Source organism: Heteronotia binoei, chromosome 17, assembly GCF_032191835.1.
Source record: "Heteronotia binoei isolate CCM8104 ecotype False Entrance Well chromosome 17, APGP_CSIRO_Hbin_v1, whole genome shotgun sequence".
Taxonomy (NCBI): Eukaryota; Metazoa; Chordata; class Lepidosauria; order Squamata; family Gekkonidae; genus Heteronotia; species Heteronotia binoei.
Window position 1 is genome coordinate 52,753,815 of NC_083239.1, and position 24,351 is coordinate 52,778,165.

Here is a 24,351-nt window from a genome sequence, read left to right on the forward strand (position 1 = left end):
CAATCCAGTCCGGAAGTTACTGCGCAGCAAATGCTACAGAGGTGACCAGAGGAAGTCCGCTGGTCACTGGATGTAGCGCGCGAAACTACTCCGCCAATTAAGATTTGTGGCGGGAAGTTTAACTGGCCAGGATTGGACCTGGCCACGCTGAGGGTTGTTCCGGGCTTTTGTATATTTAGCGGGACCCGGCCCGCATTTCGCTCTCCTGTGATGTACCAGCTAATAAAATATGTTGCCTTCGACACATCTCGTCACTCAGTACATTACACAAAGACTAAATAGCAAGCTAAGGTAGGCAGGGCTTTTTCTCCTGGAAAAAGAGGTGCTAGAAGAGAGAAATGAAGGAGAAACACACCTTTGAACGTTTTTTGAGAATTTTGTTTCCACTAAGACGTTCTGGAAATCTGTTCTGCTGTGTTCCCCTAGGGGAAAAAAGCCCTTAGGTCACAATATTTGGATTTCTCTTTATATTTTTTATTGAATTTTTTAAAAAATATACAAAATATCAATATTCATATACAATGGATTAAATTTATGGAATCAGGTTGTAAACAAGCGTAAATACTTACATGCATACAATAAAATATCGAGTATGGATTTTAAGTTATAAAGATGTATCTAGATATGTAGACCATTTTCTATCCCAGGAGAGAGGTCAAGATGAAAACAAAATTAAGATTAAGACAATAATTCCTGTATAAAAACACAGTTAATCTAATTGAACCCATATTATCATTAAACTATTAATTATGCATTGCTATGAATTCTTAACTACCTAAATATTCTCTATGCAAACGATTACAGGTTATTCCAAAATTTACTATCTGGTAATTGTAATTAGGTGCGATCCACGACTAGCTAGCACAGTAAAAGAAAAGGAAGGTAGAAAAAGAGAAATAAAAAAGTGTTAGTAAATAGAAAAGAAACAAAAAAACACAACTGAAGGAAAAGATTAAAAACTTATAAGTAGAGAAGATCAAGATATTCTGGTTTGTGTGGATGAATGTCATTTGCTGTAATGAACTCAATAAAAGGAAACCATTTCTCTGTGAATTTCGAGTTATCATTGTCTGAGTTTGAATGCTGGGTATGATCTGTAATATTTGGATTTCTCTCTCTCTCTCTCTCGGCTTGACTTTGCGAATGAAGATTTAAGAAGGGTGCAGTAGTCCACGTCTGCTGCAGGCTCGCTGGTGGCTGACAAGACCAATGCGGGACAGGCAGATCCAGCCACAGTGGCTGCAGGGAAAAGTCTGTTTTGGGGTTGGTGCTGTAGCAGTGCGATTCTTCCTCAATCTCCTTTTGTCCTCAAGTCCAGCTATGCGTGCGTTCTCAAAGGAAGAGACAGCCTGGTGGATGGTGTGCCTCCATGCTTTGCGATCTGAGGCTAGGTCAGACCACTGGTGATGGTTGATGTGACAGGTGCCAAGGGATTTCTTCAAGGAGTCCTTGTACCTCTTCTTTGGTGCCCCTCTATTTCGATGGCCGGTGGAAAGTTCGCCATACAGAGCAATCTTGGGAAGGCGGTGGTTTTCCATCCTAGAAATATGCCCTGCCCAGTGCAGCTGCGTCTTCAACAGCAGTGCCTCAATGCTTGTAACCTCCGTCCTCTTGAGGACTTCAGTGTTGGTCACAAAGTCATTCCAGTGGATGTTGAGGATGGTGCAAAGGCAGCGCTGATGAAAGCGCTCAAGGAGTCGCAGGTGATGATGGTATAAAACCCACGATTCGGAGACGTAGATGAGGGTTGTCATCACAACCGCTTTGTAAACATTGATCTTTGTGCCTTTTTTCAGATGCTTGTTGCTCCACACTCTTTTGTGCAGTCGGCCAAATGCACGGTTTGCCTTTGCCAGCCTGTTGTCAATCTCCTTGTCGATTTGGATTTAATTAGGGGGAAAATGGGCCAGTATTGTTCCGGGTTCTGTTATGCATTTTATTATTCATTTGGTTATCTTTTTCTGTCCATTAAGAACAGGTTGTTTACTCTCTGTACAATTATTTATTTCCTTCTGCTCTCCATAACAGATCACCATTTTCCCCATTCCACTATCCTGAGTGTGGTATAATTGTTGAAGGCCAAAAAAACGCGGCATTCTCCTGAATGTAGTGCACAGCTATATAAAACACAGGAAAATGCACTCCTCATACAATTCAGTATCTTATATCACAGTGAACTTTATATGTTTTGTACAACAGTCAATATGAAGTCATATGCAATTACTCCATTAATACACAACGTTCAAATCTTGTGTCTCTAGCAGTAGCAAAGTACTGGGAAGCTACTCAATCCACATCTCATTAAACAAGTCCACTGTACAAAAGGCCTTCAAACGGAGCGCTCAAGGAATTATTTAATAAGACAAAAAACTCTGGAAGGCAATAAAACTCTTAGAAAGACGCTAAAGTCTCTTGCTCACTGTGATATAAGATACTGAATTTGGACGAGAAGCGTGTTTTCCTGTGTTTTATATAGCTGTGCACTGTTTTAACACAGGAGTCCATTTTTGTTATTGTACTCCTGAATGTTGTCGTTCCAAGACCTGGACCAACATCACGAGTAAGCAAAGCGTTTTCCTTCCCCTTATCCACACACACATCAGCATTTGTCGGTGAGTGAAGACCCATCATGGTTGAACATATGAAGCTGCCTTATACTGAATCAGACCTTTGGTCCATCAAAGTCAGTATTGTCTTCTCAGACTGGCAGCGGCTCTACAGGGTCTCCAGCGGAGGTTTTTCACACCTATTTGCCTGAAACCTTTTTTTGGACATGCCAGGGACTTGCCCTGGGACCTTCCGCTTCCCCAGCAGATGCTCTACCACTGAGCCACCGTCCCTCCCCGAGGTTTCTGTTTGCCACGTCGATCATGCTGAGGCCACGTAGCAATTCGAAATGCCGTTTTAAGGAGAAGTCCAAATTGATGAGAAAGTCAGAGAAATATCTGGCCCGCCCGACTGTAAAATGGCTCCTCTGCAGTAAGATTCGGAAAAGGTCAGGGTCTCCATCAAGTTCCAAAAGCTTACTGACGCTATACTTCATCCTGTCCAGTTCCTGAGCATTGGCCTCATAAAGGTCCAGTAATCTTCTGTTGTCACTCTCTTCAGATATTTTCCCCAGTGGATGCCCTCCTGCATTCTTCCCACTGACCTCCATTCTCTGGATTTCCTCAAGTCTATACTGCTCATTGTCTTCCACGCATTGAAAAATCCAGCTCAAACGGCAAGGCCAAAAGTTGGCAAGGACAACCCAATCGATCATCTGTTCGATTGTTTCGCTCTCACTTTTTTCATTCGTTTTGTGTCCTCCTCTGGGTCGAAATCCCATTTGGGTCATGGTCCACATGGTCAGCACGGTGTTCACAACCCGCCTCATCTGGACAGAATTCCCCGGGAAGTAGGCGTCAAAATCCCCATTGCATAGGTACCGACGGACACGCTTAGTTGTTTCACTTGTTATCATACTAACTGTGTTCTTCTTACTGCTTCCTGCAGAAACTTTTCCCCCAGGATTTGTAGTGGGACCCGCCAACAGGTTTTTCAGAATCCCGTCGAGTAACTGTGACTTGGTCCTCGGACTCATCTGCGGCACAGAAAAGTGCAAGGAAACGATGCGGTCCAAGTACAAGTAGCCGTTGCTACAGGTATTAGTGGACTGCTGAATGCATTCCACAAGGATACTTGGGTCGGCAGCCAGGATGAGGATAAACGGAGCTTCTTGGTCACAAAGAAGAATGCTGATGGCGTCCAGGACTTCCACCACCTTGTCTGGGGTGCATAAATCTAGGTTGGTGATCTTTAAGACCACCCGGATATTTCTATCCTCCTTGAGTGCCATGAAGTGGAGGAAGTTGATGGTGGTTTTGACCTCTTCTTTCACCGAGCGCATGAAGCCCAACTGCGCACTGAGGTCCTTTCTCTTCATGTTGGCCTGAAACTTCTTTTTCATTGTGAAAACTAAATTCTTGGCTACCGCCAGGAAAGGAAGACCAGAGACGGCAGCTATCGCTCCTGTAGTTACGTATCCCATCCACTCCCATAACTCATCGTGACCCTTCAGCAGCCCAATATACCATTTTAAAACAATAACACATAAGAGACCCCACAACCCAAAGAAGATCTTATTCAAGTCTTTAAAAACCCATTTCTTTCTCTTTTCCACTGTTGCGTTCTCATCAGAGGGTTCCCCGCCAAAGGCCCTAATAAAACTGAAGAGAATTTTATTTTTATTTTCAGTTTCATCAAGCAGCGTCGTAACCAGACCGGCCCAGGTACGGTCACAGCCAACGAACTCCCAGGCATCGAAGCTGATGAAGATGTATCGGACTCTTTCGGATGATGCTGGACTGAAGACGGGGCGATAAAAAATGACGCGCCAGATGAAGGAAATCAGAGAAATCACATTTCCTCCACCACCTTTCCCGTCCTTTTTTTCTTTACTTCTTCTGGTCATGGCGCCTGCAACAGAAAGGAAGGCATACAGATTCAAACCCAAGGAATATGATGCGGCGGCTGTAGGCCATAAAATGGGCTGGGACGTTATGACCAGTGTTCCCACTAGACTGGGTTGGCATGAGCTAGCTCACAGATTTTTAGCTTCCGGCACACACATGTTCATCTCAGCTCAAGAAAAATGGCCCCAGAGCACGAAAATTTATTCAGCAGCTCACAACTTTAATGCCAGTAGCCCACAAGGCAGAATTTTTGCTCACAAGACTCTTCAGCTTAGAGGGAACATGGGTTATGACCCCCAACACATGACCTGCCAATCTTTTCCTGCATAACACAGTGGATTATCCAACCTTTTAACAATACAGTCAGAAGGGTTCACAGGATTTCCCACTTACGTTTTAACAATTTATTAATAACACATGGTTACAATGTTTAATTATCTTTTTCTTAAACTAAACCATATGATATTTCACCCCCCTCCCTCCAATATTGACTTCCCCGAAGTTATAAATTTGCATTTAATTCTAAAGGTACCACTAATCTATCAAAACATAATACTTTTAATTAATACTAAAAAATTGTCCGATGTCTTTTTACGTTCCACTCTTTCTCCATATATCCTTTGAATTTCTTCCTCTCCTTCACAGGATTTCCCACTTACAACCGGTCTGGCAAGATTTTTCATTGCCGCAGATTGGTATCACCCACCTTTGGTGAGATGACTTGGGCCCCCCAAGCCGTGTTTCTGTTTGTTTCACTATTCATCTGTTGCAGGGGTCAGTCTTCCCCTGCAAAGCACGATTCTGTGGAGCTGGACGCAAGATATAGGGAGAAGGAAGCAGATGACAGCCAGTTGCTCAGGGGCCTGATAGGAGCCCTCCAGGGGCCTGATTCGGCCCCCAAACAGCATGTTTGACACCCCTGCTCTAAAGCAATCTTGATGCTGGTGGGAAGTTCTGTGGAGCCGCATCCCATTTATGGCAAGTTTTTTAGGCATTTCAAGGCAGGAGATGAAGAGAGGTGGTTTGCCCTGCCTGTTTTTGCATAGCTACCCTGGGCTTCCTTGGTGGTCTCCCATTAGGCCTGCCAGCTCTAAGTCGAGAAATACCTGGGGGTGGAGCCTGGGAAGATCAGGGACTTCAATGGGGTATAATGCCAGAGAATCCACCTAAGTAAAGATTGTTGCCGGTAGTGATATGGGATGGTATGAATTAGTGACTTCTGTGTATTAATATTCTCCTATCCTGACCGGGAAGAAGCCAATGGGTGAAGCAATGAGTCAACAGTGTGATGCGGTGGCTAAAAAGGCGAACGCAGTTTTGGGCTGTATCAACAGAAGTGATGTGATGGTATTGCTTTACTCTGCTCTGCTAAGACCTCACCTGGAGTATTGTGTTAAGTTTTGGGCACCACATTTTAAGAAGGATATAGACAAGCTGGAATGGGTCCAGAGGAGGGCGACAAAGATGGTGAGGGGTCTGGAGACCAAGTCCTATGAAAAAATGTTGAAAGACCTAGGTATGTTTTGCCTGGAGAGGAGGCGGCTGAGAGGTGATGAGATCACCATCTTCAAGTACTTGAAGGGCTGTCATCTAGAGCAGGGGTGGCCAACGATAGCTCTCCAGATATTTTTTGCATGGCCAATGGCTGGAGCTGATGGGAGTTGAAGACAAAAAACATCTGGAGAGCTACTGTTGGCCACCCCTGATCTAGAGGATGGTGTCGAATTGTTTTCTGTGGCCCCGGAAGGTAGGACCAGAACTTCCTTGGGAGTTGGTGGGTTCTCCTTCCCTGGAGGTTTTTCAACAGAGGCTAGATGGCCATCTGACAGCAATGAATATCCTAAGAATTTAGGGGGAGGTGTTTGTGAGTTTCCTGCATTGTGCAGGGGGTTCGACTAGATGACCCTAGAAGTCCCTTCCAACTCTATGATTCTATGAAAAACCTCAGGTCGACTGTTCATCGCTGGGATGGATGAGGAATAGTTTTCTTACCTTTGGACTTGGATTGATAGAGTTTTGGCATTTTGGAAAATTGCTTTGCATCCTAAAGTATTTGATTTGATTTATTCGATTCAGGGCTTTTTTTGAGCAGGAACGCACAGGAAAACAGTTCCAGCTGGCTTGGCACCAGAGGTGTGTGGCCTAATATGCAAATGAGTTCCTGATGGGCTTTTTCTACAAAAAAAGCCCTGATTAGATTTATATCCCGCCCTCCCTGCCAAAGCAGGCTCAGGGCGGCTCACAAACAATTAACTTACATTAAGGGGCCAGAGATATGGAAATGCTCGGACCCTTTCCCACCTATGTCCCATCCCGAGGCATATTGGTTGTGGGGCTAGGAAGATCCCATCTCCGACACTGGTGTTGATTAATGCCAGGTCCATCAATAATAAGATCGCTACTCTGCAAGGTTTTCTCGTGGAGCAGCAGGTGGATCTGGCATTTATGAAGAAGAAGATGAAGATATTGGATTTATATCCCGCCCTCCACTCCGAAGAGTCTCAGAGGGGCTCACAATCTCCTTTCCCTTCCTCCCCCACAACAGACCCCCTGTGAGGTAGATGAAGATATTGGATTTATATCCCGCCCTCCACTCCGAAGAGTCTCAGAGCAGCTCATAATCTCCTTTCCTTCCTCCCCCACAACAGACACCCTGTGAGGTAGATGAAGATATTGGATTTATATCCTGCCCTCCACTCCGAAGAGTCTCAGAGCGGCTCACAATCTCCTTTCCCTTCCTCCCCCACAACAGACACCCTGTGAGGTAGATGAAGATATTGGATTTATATCCTGCCCTCCACTCCGAAGAGTCTCAGAGCGGCTCACAATCTCCTTTCCCTTCCTCCCCCACAACAGACACCCTGTGAGGTAGATGAAGATATTGGATTTATATCCCGCCCTCCACTCCGAAGAGTCTCAGAGCAGCTCATAATCTCCTTTCCTTCCTCCCCCACAACAGACACCCTGTGAGGTAGATGAAGATATTGGATTTATATCCTGCCATCCACTCCGAAGAGTCTCAGAGTGGCTCACAATCTCCTTTCCCTTCCTCCCCCACAACAGACACCCTGTGAGGTAGATGAAGATATTGGATTTATATCCTGCCCTCCACTCCGAAGAGTCTCAGAGCAGCTCACAATCTCCTTTCCCTTCCTCCCCCACAACAGACCCCCTGTGAGGTAGATGAAGATATTGGATTTATATCCCGCCCTCCACTCCGAAGAGTCTCAGAGCGGCTTATAATCTCCTTTATCTTCTCCCCCCACAACAGACACCCTGTGAGGTAGATGAAGATATTGGATTTATATCCCGCCCTCCACTCTGAAGAGTCTCAGAGCGGCTCACAATCTCCTCTACCTTCCTCCCCCACAACAAACGCCCTGTGAGGTGGGTGGGGCTGGAGAGGGCTCTCACAGTAGCTGCCCTTTCAAGGACAACCGCTGCCAGAGCTATGGCTGACCCAGGGCCATGCTAGCAGGTGCAAGTGGTGGAGTGGGGAATCAAACCAGATAAGAGTCCACACATTTAACCACTACACCAAACTGGTATGACGGAGACCTGGGTGTGGGAAGGTGACACTGTTGCCTTGAACCAGCTTGCCCCGCCCGGGTTCTCCATCCTCCACCAGTCTCAGGCAAATGGGCGGGGCGGGGGCGAGTTGCTGTGTTTGTCTGGGATTCTTTTTCTTTCAGGGTGCTTGCTGCCCCAAACATTGCCAGCATTGAGTGTGTCGGCCTAGTATGGGAAGCTGAGGAGAGATTGGCAATCTGGGTGGTGTACCGACTGCCTACTGCACCCCAGAAAGTCTGCCTGCCCCTCTGGATGCTGTGTCCTCCTGGGCATTGGACTTCCCCAGGCTATTAGTTCTGGGAGATTTCAACATCCATGTTGATGACGCAGCATCTCAGCAGGCACAGGACCTGGTGTCGTCCATGGAGACACTAGGACTCAGCCAATTTATATCGGCTCCTACGCGTCAGGCCGGTCGCACGCGGGTTTGATCTTTGGGGCAGGTATATTACCAGATCTGGTGATGGCGGAGCCAGTTCCATGGTCAGATCATTATGCCCTGAAAGCCTGGTTAGACCTGAAACTTCCCTCCTGTTTAGGCGGTGAGCGGTTTCAGGAGGCCCTGCGGGATCTGTTGCCCCTTGGCGGGTCATTGAATGAGTTAGTGGAGGACTGGTACTCCCAGTTCTCCACTGCCATCAATGACATTGCTACCTGGTGCCCTCTTCGTTGTCGCACCAAAGCTGCCCCTTGGTATACCATGGAGCTGCTGAGGCTGAAATGGCAACTTAGACGGCTAGAGTGAGTGCGGTGACGTGGTCGTGACAAAGAGTCAAGAACCTCTTATAGAACGTTTATGAAGGTCTATGAAGGGGCTATGAAGTCCACTGAGAAAGAGTTCTATGTGGCCTCCATAGAGCCTGCGAAGTCATGCCCAGCCCAACTTTTTAGAATAATTCGGTCAATAACAGTCTTGACGTGAGGCAATCAAAAAGGTAGAGAATTGGATATTGGCTTTGAGGCTTATGCGACATATTCCGCAGATAAAATCCTGACTCTCCACTAGGACCTACCCACCACGATTGATACAGTATGTGAGCTGGAAGAAGAAGATAGAAGATGAAGATATTGGATTCATATCCCGCCCTCCACTCCGAAGAGTCTCAGAGCGGCTCACAATCTCCTTTACCTTCCTCCCCCACAACAGACACCCTGTGAGGTGGGTGGGGCTGGAGAGGGCTCTCACAGCAGCTGCCCTTTCAAGGACAACCTCTGCCAGAGTTATGGCTGACCCAAGGCCATGCTAGCAGGTGCAAGTGGAGGAGTGGGGAATCAAACCCGGTTCTCCCAGATAAGAGTCCACACACTTAACCACTACACCAAACCGGCTCTCCTTGGCCGTCTTCTGGTCGTATATTGGAATGCTTCAGCGGGCTCTTACCGGAGGATGTGAACAGGATCCTTTCTGCAGTGCAGCCTACCACTTGCCCCCTAGATTCCTGTCCATCCTGGATGGTGAAAGCCAGTCGGGATGGTATCAGGGATTCTCTGGGTGATATTGTCAACTTGTCCCTTTCAACAGGGACCTTCCCAGAGAAACTGAAGTAGGCAGTGGTTCGTCCGCTTTTGGAAAAAAACCATCATAAGACCTTGGGTTCTTGGCCAACTACCGACCAGTTTCAAATTTACCGTTTCTGGGTAAGGTAGTTGAGAAAGCGGTGGCGAAGTAGTTACAGGTTTTCTTGGATGAGACATCTGCCTTGAACCCATTCCAGTTCGGCTTTCACCCGGGCCATGGGACGGAGACTGTCCTGGTCGCTCTCACAGATGACTTAAGACAGCACCTGGATCAAGGTGGGTCAGTGCCGCTGATACTTCTCGATCTGTCAGCAGCATTTGACACTATGAATTATAACCTTATGACCTACCGCCTCGCCGTCGCCAAAGTTCGGGGATGGCCTTACAATGGTTTTCCTCCTTTCTCCGGGGATGGGGACAAAGGATGGTGCTTGGTGAGCAGACTTTCTTGCGGCATCCACATATATGTGGAGTGCCACAGGGAGCCATTCTCTCACCAATATTATTTAACATCTATATGCGCCCCCTTGCCCAGATTGCCCGAGGTTTTGGGCTGGGTTGCCACCAGTACGCTGATGACACCCAGCTCTATCTGTTGATGAGTGGCCAGTCAGTCGCAGTCCCTGACCAGTTGTCCAAGACATTGGTAGCCATGACTGAGAGGTTACAACAGAGCCGGCTGAAGCTGAATCCAGCTAAGACGGAGGTCCTGTACCAGAGTCAGGGTGGGGTGGATATGGACATCGAGCTCCCAGCTTTGGAAAGGAGCTTGGGAGTGACCTTGGATGCCTCCCTTTCCATGGACCCAGATCACAATGGTTGCCAGGTCTGCCTTCTATTATCTTCGGCAGATCAGGCAACTAGCACCATATCTATCCCCCCAGGACCTGGCTACAGTGATCTATGCAACGGTCACTTCCAGACTAGACTACTGTAACTCGCTCTACGTTGGCTTACCCTTGAGACTGATCTAGAAACTGCAGCGGGTGCAGAATGCGGCAGCTCACCTGCTGACTGCACCACCTTTATGGGTGGGCATTCGGCCGGCGCTCCGCAGTCTGCACTGGCTGCCCATCGAATACCGGATCCACTTCAAGGTTCTAGTGCTAACATTTAAAGCCTTAACGCGGCCTGGGACCAGCATACCTGTGGGACCGTCTCTTTTCATATATGCCCAGGAGGTCGTTACGTTCGGCCTCCCAACATCTGTTGACCATCCCCGGCCCAAGAGCCACCTGCCTTGCCTCAACTAGGGCCAGGGCTTTTTCAGTCCTGGCCCCAACCTGGTGGAATCAGCTCCCTACAGAGATCCGGGCCCTACCTGGCTTATTAGCCTTCCGTAGGGCCTGTAACTGTTCCGCCAGGCTTTTAGCTGAGGCTGTGGGCGTCTCTTCTTGATCTGGTTGGCCTCCCCAGCCAGCACTGTCACCTGTGCTAGGAACTGGAATAAAAACTGCCATCCCTATGAGATACCATGATGTGAGATGGCTAGGCTGGGCAATATGTGATGTCATAGTGATTTGAGTGCTGTTGAGATGTCTGTTTATAAAATGTTTTTATTGTATTTTATTGTTTTATTATATGCTGTATTCCGCCCTGAGCCCTACGGGGAACGGGCGAAATAGAAATTTACTAAATAAAATAAAATAAACAAATTAAACTACATTAACTTCTGGGATTAGTTTCTTGCAAGAATAAACCAGATTGTGTTGCAAGGTCTACAATAGCGGGAGCATACCTACCTACATTGTTCAAAACCTAAATGTGAAACAGAATCAAGATGTTCCCCCAGCATCGTTGGATAATTATCATAATGAGCGGTTTTGCTTACCTTGGATTATGTCTAAGAGGTTTCTCTTCTTCCGCCCCCATGGGGCAAAAAATCCCACTGTCACAGGTAGGGTAACGTGATGTAGCATTTCTGCTAAGGCTTCACAATAAATGACTTCATTGGTTTCTTCGTCTTTTGTAGCTAAAAAGAAAAAACAGAAGAAAACAGAATGTTAAAGATGAGAAGAAAAGCAGCACTGAGGATAAGAGAAAGTAGGAGGGGGTAAAACTGGAGAAGACAATGGAAGATCCATGACTGGTTCTCCTGTGAAACTTTTTACTGCTGCATAACTTCTTGATAGGATAGGGATCTGACTGGGATTCCTTCTGGCACCATTTTCTCAACTCCAAATGCCCCTTGCTAGAGAATATAAGAGAAGCCCTGCTGGATCAGACCAGTGAGGGTCCATCTAGTCCAGCCTCCTGTCTCACACAGTGGCCAACCAGTTTCTCTGGAGAGCCAACAACTGGGCAGAGAGGCCGAGGCCTTCATAAGAACACCAGAAGAGCCCTGCTGCATCAGACCAGTGAGGGTCCATCTAGTCCAGCCTCCTGTTTCATACAGTGGCTAGCCAGTTCCTCTGGAGGGCCAGCAACAGGGCAGAGAGGCTGAGGCCTTCCCCTGAGAAGAACATCAGAAGAGCCCTGCTGGATCAGACCAGTGAGGGTCCATCTAGTCCAGACTCCTGTCTCACACAGTGGCCAGCCAGTTCCTCTGGAGGGCCAACAACTGGGCAGAGAGGCCGAGGCTTTCATAAGAACACCAGAAGAGCCCTGCTGGATCAGACCAGTGAGAGTCCATCTAGTCCAGCATCCCGTCTCACACAGTGGCCAGCTAGTTCCTCTAGAGGGCCAACAACAGGGCAGAGAGGCCGAGGCCGTCCCCTGAGAAGAGCATCAGAAGAGCCCTGCTGGGTCAGACCAGCGAGGGTCCATCTAGTCCAGCCTCCTTTCTCACACAGGAGCCACCCAGTTCCTCTGGAGGGCCAGCAACAGGGCAGAGAGGCCAAGGCCGTCCCCTGAGAAGAACATCAGAAGAGCCCTGCTGGATCAGACCAGTGAGAGTCCATCTAGTCCAGCATCCCGTCTCACACAGTGGCCAGCTAGTTCCTCTAGAGGGCCAACAACAGGGCAGAGAGGCCGAGGCCGTCCCCTGAGAAGAGCATCAGAAGAGCCCTGCTGGATCAGACCAGTGAGGGTCCATCTAGTCCAGCCTCCTGTCTCACACAGTGGCCAGCCAGTTCCTCTGGAGGGCCAACAACAGGGCAGGGAGGTTGAGGCCTTCCCCTGAGAAGAACATCAGAAGAACCCTGCTGGATTAGACCAGGGAGGGTCCATCTAGTCCAGCCTCCTGTCTCACACAGTGGCCAACCAGTTCCTCTGGAGGGCCAACAACAGGGCAGAGAGGCCGAGGCCTTCCCCTGAGAAGAACATCAGAAGAGCCCTGCTGGATCAGACCAGTGAGGGTCCATCTAGTCCAGACTCCTGTCTCACACAGTGGCCAGCCAGTTCCTCTGGAGGGCCAACAGCAGGACACAGAGGCTGAGTCCTTCCCCTGAGAAGAACATCAAAAGAGCCCTGCTGGATCAGACCAGTGAGAGTCCATCTAGTCCAGTATCCCGTCTCACACAGCAGCCAACCAGTTCCTCTAGAGGGCCAACAACAGGGCAGAGAGGCCGAGGCCGTCCCCTGAGAAGAGCATCAGAAGAGCCCTGCTGGGTCAGACCAGCGAGGGTCCATCTAGTCCAGCCTCCTTTCTCACACAGGAGCCACCCAGTTCCTCTGGAGGGCCAGCAACAGGGCAGAGAGGCCGAGGCCGTCCCCTGAGAAGAACATCAGAAGAGCCCTGCTGGATCAGACCAGTGAGGGTCCATCTAGTCCAGCCTCCTGTCTCACACAGTGGCCAGCCAGTTCCTCTGGAGGGCCAACAACAGGGCAGGGAGGTCGAGACCTTCCCCTGAGAAGAACATCAGAAGAGCCCTGCTGGATTAGACCAGGGAGGGTCCATCTAGTCCAGCCTCCTGTCTCACACAGTGGCCAACCAGTTCCTCTGGAGGGCCAACAACAGGGCAGAGAGGCTGAGGCCTTCCCCTGAGAAGAACATCAGAAGAGCCCTGCTGGATCAGACCAGTGAAGGTCCATGTAGTGCAGCCTCCTGTCTCACACAGTGGCCAGCCAGTTCCTCTGGAGGGCCAACAACAGGGCAGGGAGGTCGAGGCCTTCCCCTGAGAAGAACATCAGAAGAGCCCTGCTGGATCAGACCAGGGAGGGTCCATCTAGTCCAGCCTCCTGTTTCACACAGTGGCCACCCAGTTCCTCTGGAGGGCCAACAACAGGGCAGGGAGGTTGAGCCCTTCCCCTGAGAAGAACATCTGAAGAGCCCTGCTGGGTCAGACCAGGGGGGCTCCATCTAGTCCATCATCCTGCCTCACACAATGGCCAGCCAGTTCCTCAGGACAGCCAACAACAGGGCACAGAGGCTGAGGCTGTCTAGAGCTGCTATGTAGGCTGTTTCAAGGAAATATCCAGGTTGCACGTGGGCAGCCACGCCACAATGTACAGAATAGTCAATTCTGTAATTATTTTACATACCTGCATCTTCTTCACCTTCAGTTTTCACCTTGACTAGACGGAACTTTTCCTTACTCATTCTGGTGGCATAAAGGTAAGCCAAGTTCTCCGACTGCCGGACTCTGCCAAAAATAGACATGAATGAGCAACGAGGCTCCCTAGAGGGAGGCTGTGAAGAAAGAGGTGAGGGCAGTTGGACAAAGCCCATCCGTGTCCAGGACTAACCCGCAGCTAACCAGCCACTTTTTCCTCTTGCCCCTGGGATGGAACTGGAGGTGGGGGACAGATGCTGTCCCAGGGGGGCTGGAGTGGCTCAGGGGGCATCCCGTGTGAATCCCTAGACTGCAAAGACAGATGCCAAAGAGAAGATTCACAGATTCTGACGGGGGAAGCCTTCTCATCCTGTGGGGGCTAAGCTCACTTTTGTTACAGTCAGACAACCTTTGAGTCCCTTTATGACCAACAAATGTTATTTTGAGCATAAGCTTTCAATGTGCACGCCCACTTATTCAGATGCATTGGAACAGAAGTCAACAACCATTACGTATGGGTTGTCCTGCGCACCCTCTACCTAGATATATTGGCTGGTGGCTTCTGCTTCAGTGTATCTGAAGAAGTGGGCAGGTGAGCAAAAGCTTCTACCCAGAATATAATTTTTTTAGTTTTCAAGATGCCACTGGACTCAAACTTTTATCTGCTGCTTCAGACAAAACCGGTCTGACCGCCTAAATCTAATCTTTTGTTGCAGTCTCTCTTCCCCCCCCCCTCAAATTTTCCTTTTATTTCATATAAAAAACCATACAAAACTTTCAACAGATCATCAAATAAAAGTGTCTATAGAAATTGAGACAATTACAATAATACATATAGCCGCCGAAATGGATACACTGACCACAAGGTTAAGCGATGGAGATATACAAGAATGTAGAAAGACATTGGACCCAATATATGTTTGGGCCAGAAACTTGGGAATTGATATGAGAAAATAGAAATTGTGTAATAGTAACACCTTTCAAGCTCCTTGTATGGATGGGTGGAAGGGTGGTAGGTGTGGGTGCAAGAGTTAGAAGATGTATGTTGTATATTATGCTTGAATCACGTTGTAATGTATGTATGTTATGTTTGGAACAATAAATTTTTCAATATTAAAAAAATACATACATATATATATACACATACATACATATACATACATATATATACATACATACATATATATACATACATACATATATATACATATATATATATATATATATATATATATATATATATACATATACATATACACACACACACATATATATATATGTGTGTGTCTGTGTGTGTGTGTGTGAACCAAGGACTGGCTTGCACAACTATATAACACAATACGTAACATAACTTTCCATTCCGAAACATAGATTAATATAAAACTAGATTTTTATACTGTAGAGGAACTTTACACATCGCTGTGTTGGAATGCTCGATATACTCAAAGAAACAGTACCATCTTATAACAAATTCAGTTTTGAATAGAGGGAACTTCTTGCTGCTTTATTTGCGAGGCCAGCTTGTCTATAACAAGCACATCCCAGACTTTTAAAAACCAAAGCGATATATTAAGTTTTTCCAATTGGAAGCTATAACAATTTTGGCTGCTAGAATAAGCAGACGTGCTAGCTCTTTTTTTATATTGTGAAAGCTTAGAGCAGTCCTTTAGTAAGACAAATTCCAATGTTCTCGGAATAGTAACCTTAAGGATGTCTTCAATGTTAGATAGAACAATTCCCCAGAAATCTTGAATTATAGGACACTCCCACCAACAGCGCTTGAAAGAGCCTGTTTGTTTACAACCTTTCCAACAGAGGGGGTGTTGCAGTCTTTATTTTCATTGGTCAAGGTTGTGGGCAATGTTCCCTCTGAGCTGAGTTGGTGTGAGCTAGCTCACAGATTTTTAGCCTCCAGCTCACACATTTTTGTCTTCGCGCAGGAAGGATGACCCCGGATTGCACTGATTTATGCAGCAGCTCACAACTTTAATGCCAGTAGCTCACAAAGTAGAATTTTTGCCGACAAGACTCTGCAGCTGAGAGGGAGCATTGGTTGTGAATGTACGTCTACACAACTGTATTGCAGACATTGCTTTCCCCTCTTCTCTGATTCTGCCCCCTTTATCTTTCTGTCACTTGAACAGGTACATGACAGGTAGAAATTCAACAGCGTGATTCCTTTCTGGCAAGGAAGCGCAGTGATGGGTGAAAGTTTGCCCCGATCCATCGCAAACGGGCACGCAGCTGGTAAAGGCACAGAAGATCTGCCCAGGGAGATGGACCCTGCGCACAAACGAAGTGCATGCAAAATAGATAGATGACAGTTCTCTGTCTTTCACACATACATTTTAAATGCAGGATTTGCATTGATCGGTGAAACTTTCTGTGATATTCCTTCGTGGCATTGTTTAAAATATTAGGGTGCAGGGACTGTGGGTCAATGGTAGAGCATCTGCTTTGTTTGCAAAAGGTCCTAGGTTCATCATCATTGTCATCATCATTATCATAGAGTACAGCATAAACATAATATGAAAAAATAAAAACACGCATAGTATACTAAAATAGAGATTGAAATTTAAGAACTTTTCAAATGCAGTTCCCGCAGTCTAAGAATGAATGCACAAAACTCAGCAATTGAATGTGTAATCTCTGAATTCTTATCTGATAGGAACCAATTAAGTCTTGCTTTGTTTGTGCTAATATAAACAGGTGTCCTATCAACTAATGGAGTAATAATTCTAGAACGAGCCTCCCTCTAGTATGGGCAACTGAAAAACATATGCTCTACAGATCCAACCTCACTTAGAGGGCATGAGCACAGCCTTTCAAAACAGGGGATTTTATTGTACCCGCCTTGCATAACTGCAGACGGAAGGGCAGAACATCTAGCTAGAGCAAATGCCCTTCTAAAATTCCTTCCTTCCAACGAAGTCAGATATGATGCCAGCTCAATAGTGCTTTTGATATTTAACAGCACCCCAAGTTTGGATGCACTGGAGATAGCAGACTGTCGCTCTATGTCCTCAATTCTATGCTTAAGCAGCTCTTTAGCTTGTTCCAAGTCCGTAAGATAAGAGCAACTGAGGTGAAAAGCCAATTCTATGAATATGGCTGTAGACTGCCTTGAGCCAACTGATTCAATCCCCAGCATCTGCAATTAAAAGGATAACGTGGTAAGTGATAAAATAGACCACCGCCTGAGACCCTGGAGAGCGGCTGCCAGTCTGAGTAGACGATGCTGACGTTGATGGATCAAGGGTCTGATTCAGTATGAAGCAGATTCTTGTTTTTGATCTGGGAAGGGGGGCACTCATGGTAGACTCTGGTTACACTCCTAGCTCTAGTCATTAGGAAGTACATTTATCCCACTGGGACTGAGCCATGCTTAGACTCACACTTTGTTCCTCCATCTAGAAGAAGAAGATTATATTGGATTTATATCCTGCCCTCCACTCCGAAGAGTCTCAGAGCGGCTTACAATCTCCTTTCCCTTCCTCCCCCACAACAGACACCCTGTGAGGCAGGTGGGACTGGAGAGGGCTCCCACAGCAGCTGCCCTTTCAAGGACGGAGTCTCAGAGTGGCCTACAATCTCCTTTACCTTCCTCCCCCCACAACAGACACCTTGTGAGGTGGGTGGGGCTTAGAGGGCTCCCACAGCAGCTGCCTTTCATGGGCGGAGTCTCAGAGTGGCCTACAATCTCCTTTATCTCCCTCCCCCACAACAGACACCCTGTGAGGTGGGTGGGGCTGGAGAGGGCTCTCACAGCAGCTGCCCTTTCACGGGCGGAGTCTCAGAGTGGCCTACAATCTCCTTTACCTTCCTCCCCCCACAACAGACACCTTGTGAGGTGGGTGGGGCTGAGAGGGCTCCCACAGCAGCTGCCCTTTCACAGACGGAGTCTCAGAGTGGCCTACAATCTCCTTTACCTTCCTCCCCCCACAACAGATACCCTGTGAGGTGGGTGGGGCTGGAGAGGGCTCTCACAGCAGCTGCCCTTTCAAGGACAACCTCTGCCAGAGCTATGGCTGACCCAAGGCCATGCTAGCAGCTGCAAGTGGAGGAGTGGAGAATCAAACCCGGTTCTCCCAGATAAGAGTCCGCACACTTAACCACTACACCAAATTGGCTCTAGACCATCCAAGATTCATAAGTTACCTCCAGATAGGAAAGAGAAGCTCTATCTCTCTATCTTCTAACATCTATCTATCTATCTATCTCTCTATCTTCTAACATCTATCTATCTATCTATCTATCTATCTATCTATCTATCTATCTATCTATCTATCTATCTATCTATCATCTATCTATCTATCTATCTATCTATCTATCTATCTATCTATCTATCATCTATCTATCTATCTATCTATCTATCTATCTATCTATCTATCTATCTATCTATCTATCTATCTATCTATCTATATTTACGTACAGTTTTACTTACATGATGGACTAGAATTGACCAGAGTTCCTCTGTGTCACTTATGGGGACGACTTACAGTAGATGGAGTCGAAGAGGAGTAACTTTGGATATTGACTGGAACGGCGTGATATATACATAGGCGTCTGGGGCATGGCCAGGTGCAGCCCTGCCCACTCAGCAGTTGCCATCCAACCCAGGATCCCACAACTTATCATCTTTTTGCTTAACAATTTCTAAGGAATCCTGTACCCCATGGCTGTGTCAAAGGTTACGAAATTTTATATGATATTCGAGATTCCCCGCAGCATCATTAAAATAACAATGAAACAAAATCGTCGTCCAAGTGCGCACCAGAAAACTCTTGTTACGGTTATGGCAATCTACCTTGTGGATTTCTTGGTTTGACTCATGCAATGTTGCTGCCCCTGAAGGGCATAAACTCTACAGATTCAACCTCACTTTGAGGGCATGAGCATAGCCTTTGTTTCCTTCTGACTTCTGGTGACCCTATGAATTAATGCCCTACCAAATGTCGTGTCGTGAATACCCCTTCTCGGGTCTTGCAAACGGAGGGCCGTGGCTTGCCAGCAAATGTTCGGGTCTTGCAAACGGAGGGTCTTGCAAACAGAGGGCTGTGGCTTGCCAGCAAATGTTGTTGCTGTTGATAAGACATGATATCCTCGATCCAGAAGGAAGAGGCTGCCTACTCCAGTGTAATGCTGCCTCACTTGAAAGGTGTTCTCCGACTCCGAATGCCACGTGGGGTGGGTACCAGTGTTCCCTCTAAGCTGAGCTAGTGTGAGCTAGCTCCCAGGTTTTTTAGACTGTGGCTCACACATTTTTGCCTAAGCTCAGGAAAAAATGGCCCCAGAGCAAAGGAATTGATGCAGTAGCTCACCGTTTTATTGCCAGTAGCTTACAACTTTATTGCCAGATGCTCACAAAGTGGAATTGTTGCTCACAAGACTCCACAGCTTAGAGGGAACACTGAACAGTATGGTGCTGTTGAGTTCTGGCGCCCTAACTCTTTCACAGGGCAATCCTATGCAGAATTTCTCCAGCCTGAACCCCGTGTCTTTCTGCGGCCTTAGACTGGCACAACTCTGCCCTGTGCTGCTCTTTGCACAGGATTAGCTAACCCTTTGGCACAATACAAAACGCTTTTTTGTTCACCTATGTTTGGGCCAGTTGTTGGGTTTGGTGAACGGTGGTGAGTTTTTTGTTTTATATATTTTACTGAAATGTTAAAGGAACGGGGTAAGGGAATACAGAAATAGAGAAGGGAAAAGGGAATAAGGTAAAATCAATTCGACAACATATGCTCTGCATCATTAGATTACAAAACAGTACTTGGGCAGCCTAATCCAGAGGTAAGGGGCGGCCGGCCGCGAAGTAGCTGCCGCACTGCTAGCAGACCTCCTGAGGACTTTGGAACGCTGGAGCATGGGGAGGGGAGTGGCGTCACTTGCCGTGAGGAAGACGGTCGCCATGATAACGCCGCTGGCGTAGGCACAAGGGAGGTGAAGGCAGCCGGAGGGCGGGCCAGCCCACCCCCCTGCCCCCCATTGGCCAGTCCTAGCGCATGTGCTGCGGCTCATGACAGTCAGGGATGGGGAGAGGCGGCCCCAGAAAGGCTGATAGCCATCCTCAACCCGCCCTCAGAGACCGGAGCCAATGATGGGCAGACCATCACAGGCAAAGGAGAGACGTCCCACCAACAGGGGGAGGAAACAGGAGTGAGGCTGGGCATGCGTGCACGAGAAGCCTGGCTCAGTGGCGAGGCGGGGATGGGGGCGAGACAGGCCCACACGGGCCCACGGAGAAGCCATCAATCCCCTCACACCCTCCCGCTGTCAGAAACTCTGCCAATGGCAGGCAGGCAAGCAGGAAGTACCAAGTGCAGGAGTTCGCTGTCATAGACAGCAGCTGGAATGTGTGTCTGGGAGTGAGCAGCCCAGCAGCAGGCCCCCCCCACCGAGAGACCCCCCTGTGCTGCCTTGACGCCCCCTGCCATGTGCACAGAACACCTCCCCCGGGGGCCACGGAACTCAGAGTGCGAGTTCATCAGCCGCAGAACTATGAGTCCATTTCATCAGCCCCCCCCCCTTAGTGTCCTGCACACAACAGCCCTGTGGGGTCAGGTAGGCTGTCAACCCGAGCACGCTGAGGGGCAGCACTCCCCTCCCCTGTCCAGCTATGTGGGGGCAGCGTGGCGGCTCATAGACCCTTCCCCCCCCAATCAAGTCTGCCCACCCTCCCAGGCATTCCCTCAGGCCACTGACGGGGGGGGGGGGTTGCCCAGGGAACGTGCAGCAGATGCCAAGCAGGAGAGACAACAGAGGACACAGCTCAGACTTTATTTTTTTGTAACAGATTGCAACAGTCTCCCTGCCGCGCGCAGGGCAGTCTCGCCGTGGGTGGGGCTCCATTCCGAGCAGCGGGCAGAAACAGCTGAGGGAGTGGGGGGGGGGTGGAGCGGCGCACGCGGAAGCCTCTGTGTTGGAGTCCCACCTGCAAAACAGAGATAGAGATCAAGAGCACCTGCAGGGGCAGTGGCTGGAAGAGCGGGTTGCGTTTCAGATGGGCGCTCTCTTAAAGGGACAGTCTCTGACCCACCTCCCCGCAACGGGGCAGCTGCCACATACACACACACACTGTGCCCTGCCAGGGGTTGGGAACGCAGCAGAGGGCAGACCAAGGGAAGGGAGCAGGTGGCAGCACAGGGGAGCGGGGTCAGCAAATGCCCCCTACCAGAGCCCACTGCCTGGTTCAAGTGCCAGAGACACTCGCACACCAAGCAGTCGAGAGCGAGGGAAGGGGGAGGCCGGGGGGTGGGCAGTGGAACTTACCTAGCCATGGGCGACAGAGCCTCCGGGAGCCCGGAACCTGTGGAGACCTGGCAACAAGAGCAGTTATCCCCAGGGGAGAGACCTCTCTCTTCCCCTCGCAAGTCAAAGATACTGTCAAAGCAACCGCGAGGTGCAAAACCCGTCAGCAACGTTCCTGACTGTCCCTCACTCTTAAGTCTGTATGGCCAGGAGCTCGCCGGCAGAGCTTCCCGCCATGCGGTTCTCTCCCTAACAACTGAGTTGTGTGAGGCCAGAGCGGAAGTATTTCTAGGAGGGGGGAGACCACGATTGGGTGCTGGGGAGGGGGCTCGCAGGCCGAGGCGCGAGGGGATTGGCGAGGCAATCACACCGCTCCCTAAGGGGTTTGTGAGCTTCCACGGCGCCGGAGGCGACCTTTGTTTTTGGTTTCAACGAGTGCCTATGGGGCACGCCGCCGTTTTTGCAGGCGTAAAGTTGCACCTCGGGGGAGACGTGTCATGGGCCGAACTGCTCAGGAAGCTGCCTAAGCCTGGCCGTGCCCCCAACTCCACCCCCTCCTCTGCCTGAACGCCGCGCTCAGGCTTCCCCCCACCCACGGAACTCCCCTCCACTGGGGCGGTGCCGGTTGTACGTCGGCGCGAACTCTTCCTGCACCCACGTACCAGCTCGTCTGCTCCCAAAAGACTTTCTGCCCGCCCCCCCCCTCTGGATTACGCTCTTAGTCTTTAAAGGTTTATAATCTATAGATTATAACAGATAATTTGCTAGTTTAGATTTTAGAAACAGTGGTGAGTATTTAACTTATTTCTCCTGCCCTTTGGATTTTCGTGATTTTTAGAGTGTCCCGAGGAAGTTGGTGTTGATAATAAATAATAATAATAAATTTTATTTATATCCCGCCCTCCCCGCCGAAGCAGCTCAGGGCGGCTAACAGGACATGGTATATACCATGATTATTATACAAGTCAATTGTAAAATGCAGTTAATAAATACATTTAAAAACAGTTGCATAAAAATTTTAAAACTACAATAAATTAAAGGTGCTACATTCAATAAGGTATATTCCGATGGCTAGATGTCGCTTTCAGGGTTCCTTATAAGCTTGCTGAAAGAGGGTGGTTTTGCAAGCCCTGCGGAACTGATTAAAGTCCTGCAGGGCTCGCACTTGCTCCGGTAGCTGATTCCACCAGTGGGGGGCCATTATAGAGAAGGCCTGCTCCCTTGTTACTTTCAGTCTGGCCTCCTTTGGTCCAGGGATCTTTAGAAGACTGGGGATCCGTGCTGGAATGCGGCTGCACAGAAACTTGAAAAGCTGACTTTTTAAAAATGCCACCGTCTGAAAACCCCACTGACAGGTACCTTTTGTATTCCCCTCCCCTTTCTTCTTATCTACGCAGTCCAGAAACAGCTCACCCTTTCCTGTTTTTAAGCCCTTATAATTAGGGAAGTCCCAAACATACTGTGAAACGGTAGGATCGCTTTTTAAAAAGTTTTTCCTGCAAACGTGCTGGCTTTTCGTTGTTTCATAAAATCAGGCACTTTGAATTTTGCTTACAGCTACTTAAAGGCTCCACATTTTATGCAAACACATGGGGGTCTGGACGAGGGCTTCATAGGTTTATGCTACAGACCAGGAGTGGGGAACCTTTTTTCTGCCAAGGGCCATATGGATATTTACAACATCATTCGCGGGCCATAAAAAATTATCAACTTAAAAAACAGAGCTCCTCCGAGGGAGAATGATTCAGGCCGGCAAAATTAATGCAAATAAGTGTTTTGCTATTTGAAGTCATGTGGGGAGAGCTTAATCTGGCACACACACCCGGCCCGCTGCCCTAGGCAAATGCATAGGTCCAGGGCTTTTTTGTAGAAAAAGGCCAGCAGGAACTCAGTAGCATATTAGACCACATCCCCTAATATTAGCATATTAGGCCACATCATCTGGGATAATCAAGGGCAAACTGAACTGTGGCAGTAACTTTTCCAGGTCCTGCAGCAATTCTGGCCGGCCAGCCAGGCTCCAGGGAGGCTGCCGCACAGTACATCTGGGCCCTCCGATCCCTGCCTGGCCCTGGGGAGGCTGCTGCACAGCGCGGCTGAGCCCCACGATCCTCGCTGGCCAGCCAGGCCCCAGGGAGGCTGCCACATGGCTCGGTTCGACCCAGCAATCCCCGAGGGCCACACCAAGTGACAGAGCTCCCCCACCCCTGCTATAGACTGAAAGGGAGAGGACTGCTCCTTTAATTTCTGAACAATTTTTAAATTTTCATTCGGAGGAGTGAGAAGGAGACTGCACCGTGCTTTTTAAAAAGCCCGCAGTGACCGCTGCGTTGGAGAACACCAGCAGAGAGAAGCAATGGATCTATCTACAACGCCCTTCTCGTTGGAGAAAATGGGTCATGGGATGACCCATTAGGAAGAACTTCCTGACCGTTAGAGCAGTTCCTCAGTGGAACAGGCTTCCTCCTCGGGAGGTGGTGGGCTCTCCTTCCTTGGAGGTTTTTCAACAGAGGCTGGATGGCCATCTGACAGCAATGAAGATCCTGTGAATTTAGGGGGAGGTATCTGTGAGTGTCCTGCATTGTGCAGGGGGTAGGACTAGATGACCCTGGAGGTCCCTTCCTGCTCTATGATTCTATGACTGCGATTTCATTGGCTAGCATGGTGCTCTTTCAGCCATCAGTGAGGAAATGAAGACTGTCTGGCAGGCTGTGTTGATTGGCTGGCTATTTAACACGTCACGCCTCCTTACAGCCCCACGTGGAGTTGAATCTCTAGCAAGCCCTCAGTAGTCTGTTGCTTGCCGGGCGGAAGGTTGTTGCTTTTTGCAAAAGCAGGCGGGGAGGGGGTGGATTTCTTTTTGTTCTGCTCTTTTTTTATGAGGGAAGCTTGCATGTAATCTTGAAGTGTATAAGAACTGCATAAAACCTGGTTAATCTACATGGAGGCTATGTATGGTGTACTGTACTTGTAAGGAACACTGTTAATTGCTCACACCGGTGTTTGAGTATTGATGGGCAAGACCTCTGAGGCTGGCACTTGATTGTGTGCAAAAAGGGAGGCTCTTGCCGTGCTCCGATAGTTTGTTTGAAAGGTATGTATGTTTACAGGTGGTGCGTATATGA

The 24,351-nt window shown here is 48.5% G+C and overlaps 2 protein-coding genes across 2 annotated transcripts in view; both read right to left on the bottom strand.

The window, feature by feature from the left end:
• Window positions 1-2,282: 2,282 nt before the first annotated feature.
• LOC132585899 (NTPase KAP family P-loop domain-containing protein 1-like) lies at window positions 2,283-14,022 on the bottom strand. Its single transcript, XM_060257776.1, has 4 exons — window positions 13,965-14,022; window positions 11,374-11,514; window positions 2,861-4,458; window positions 2,283-2,327 (listed from the first exon to the last, which is right to left on the bottom strand). The coding sequence occupies exons 1-4, from the start codon at window positions 14,020-14,022 to the stop codon at window positions 2,283-2,285; spliced, it is 1,842 nt and encodes a 613-aa protein (XP_060113759.1).
• Window positions 14,023-14,174: 152 nt separating this feature from the next.
• The window catches only part of LOC132585900 (NTPase KAP family P-loop domain-containing protein 1-like), a 48,716-nt gene continuing 38,539 nt past the window's right edge, over window positions 14,175-24,351 (bottom strand). The window contains exon 4 of the mRNA XM_060257777.1: window positions 14,175-14,285. Coding sequence (XP_060113760.1) covers window positions 14,175-14,285 — 111 coding nt within the window. The remainder of the gene's footprint in view (window positions 14,286-24,351) is intronic.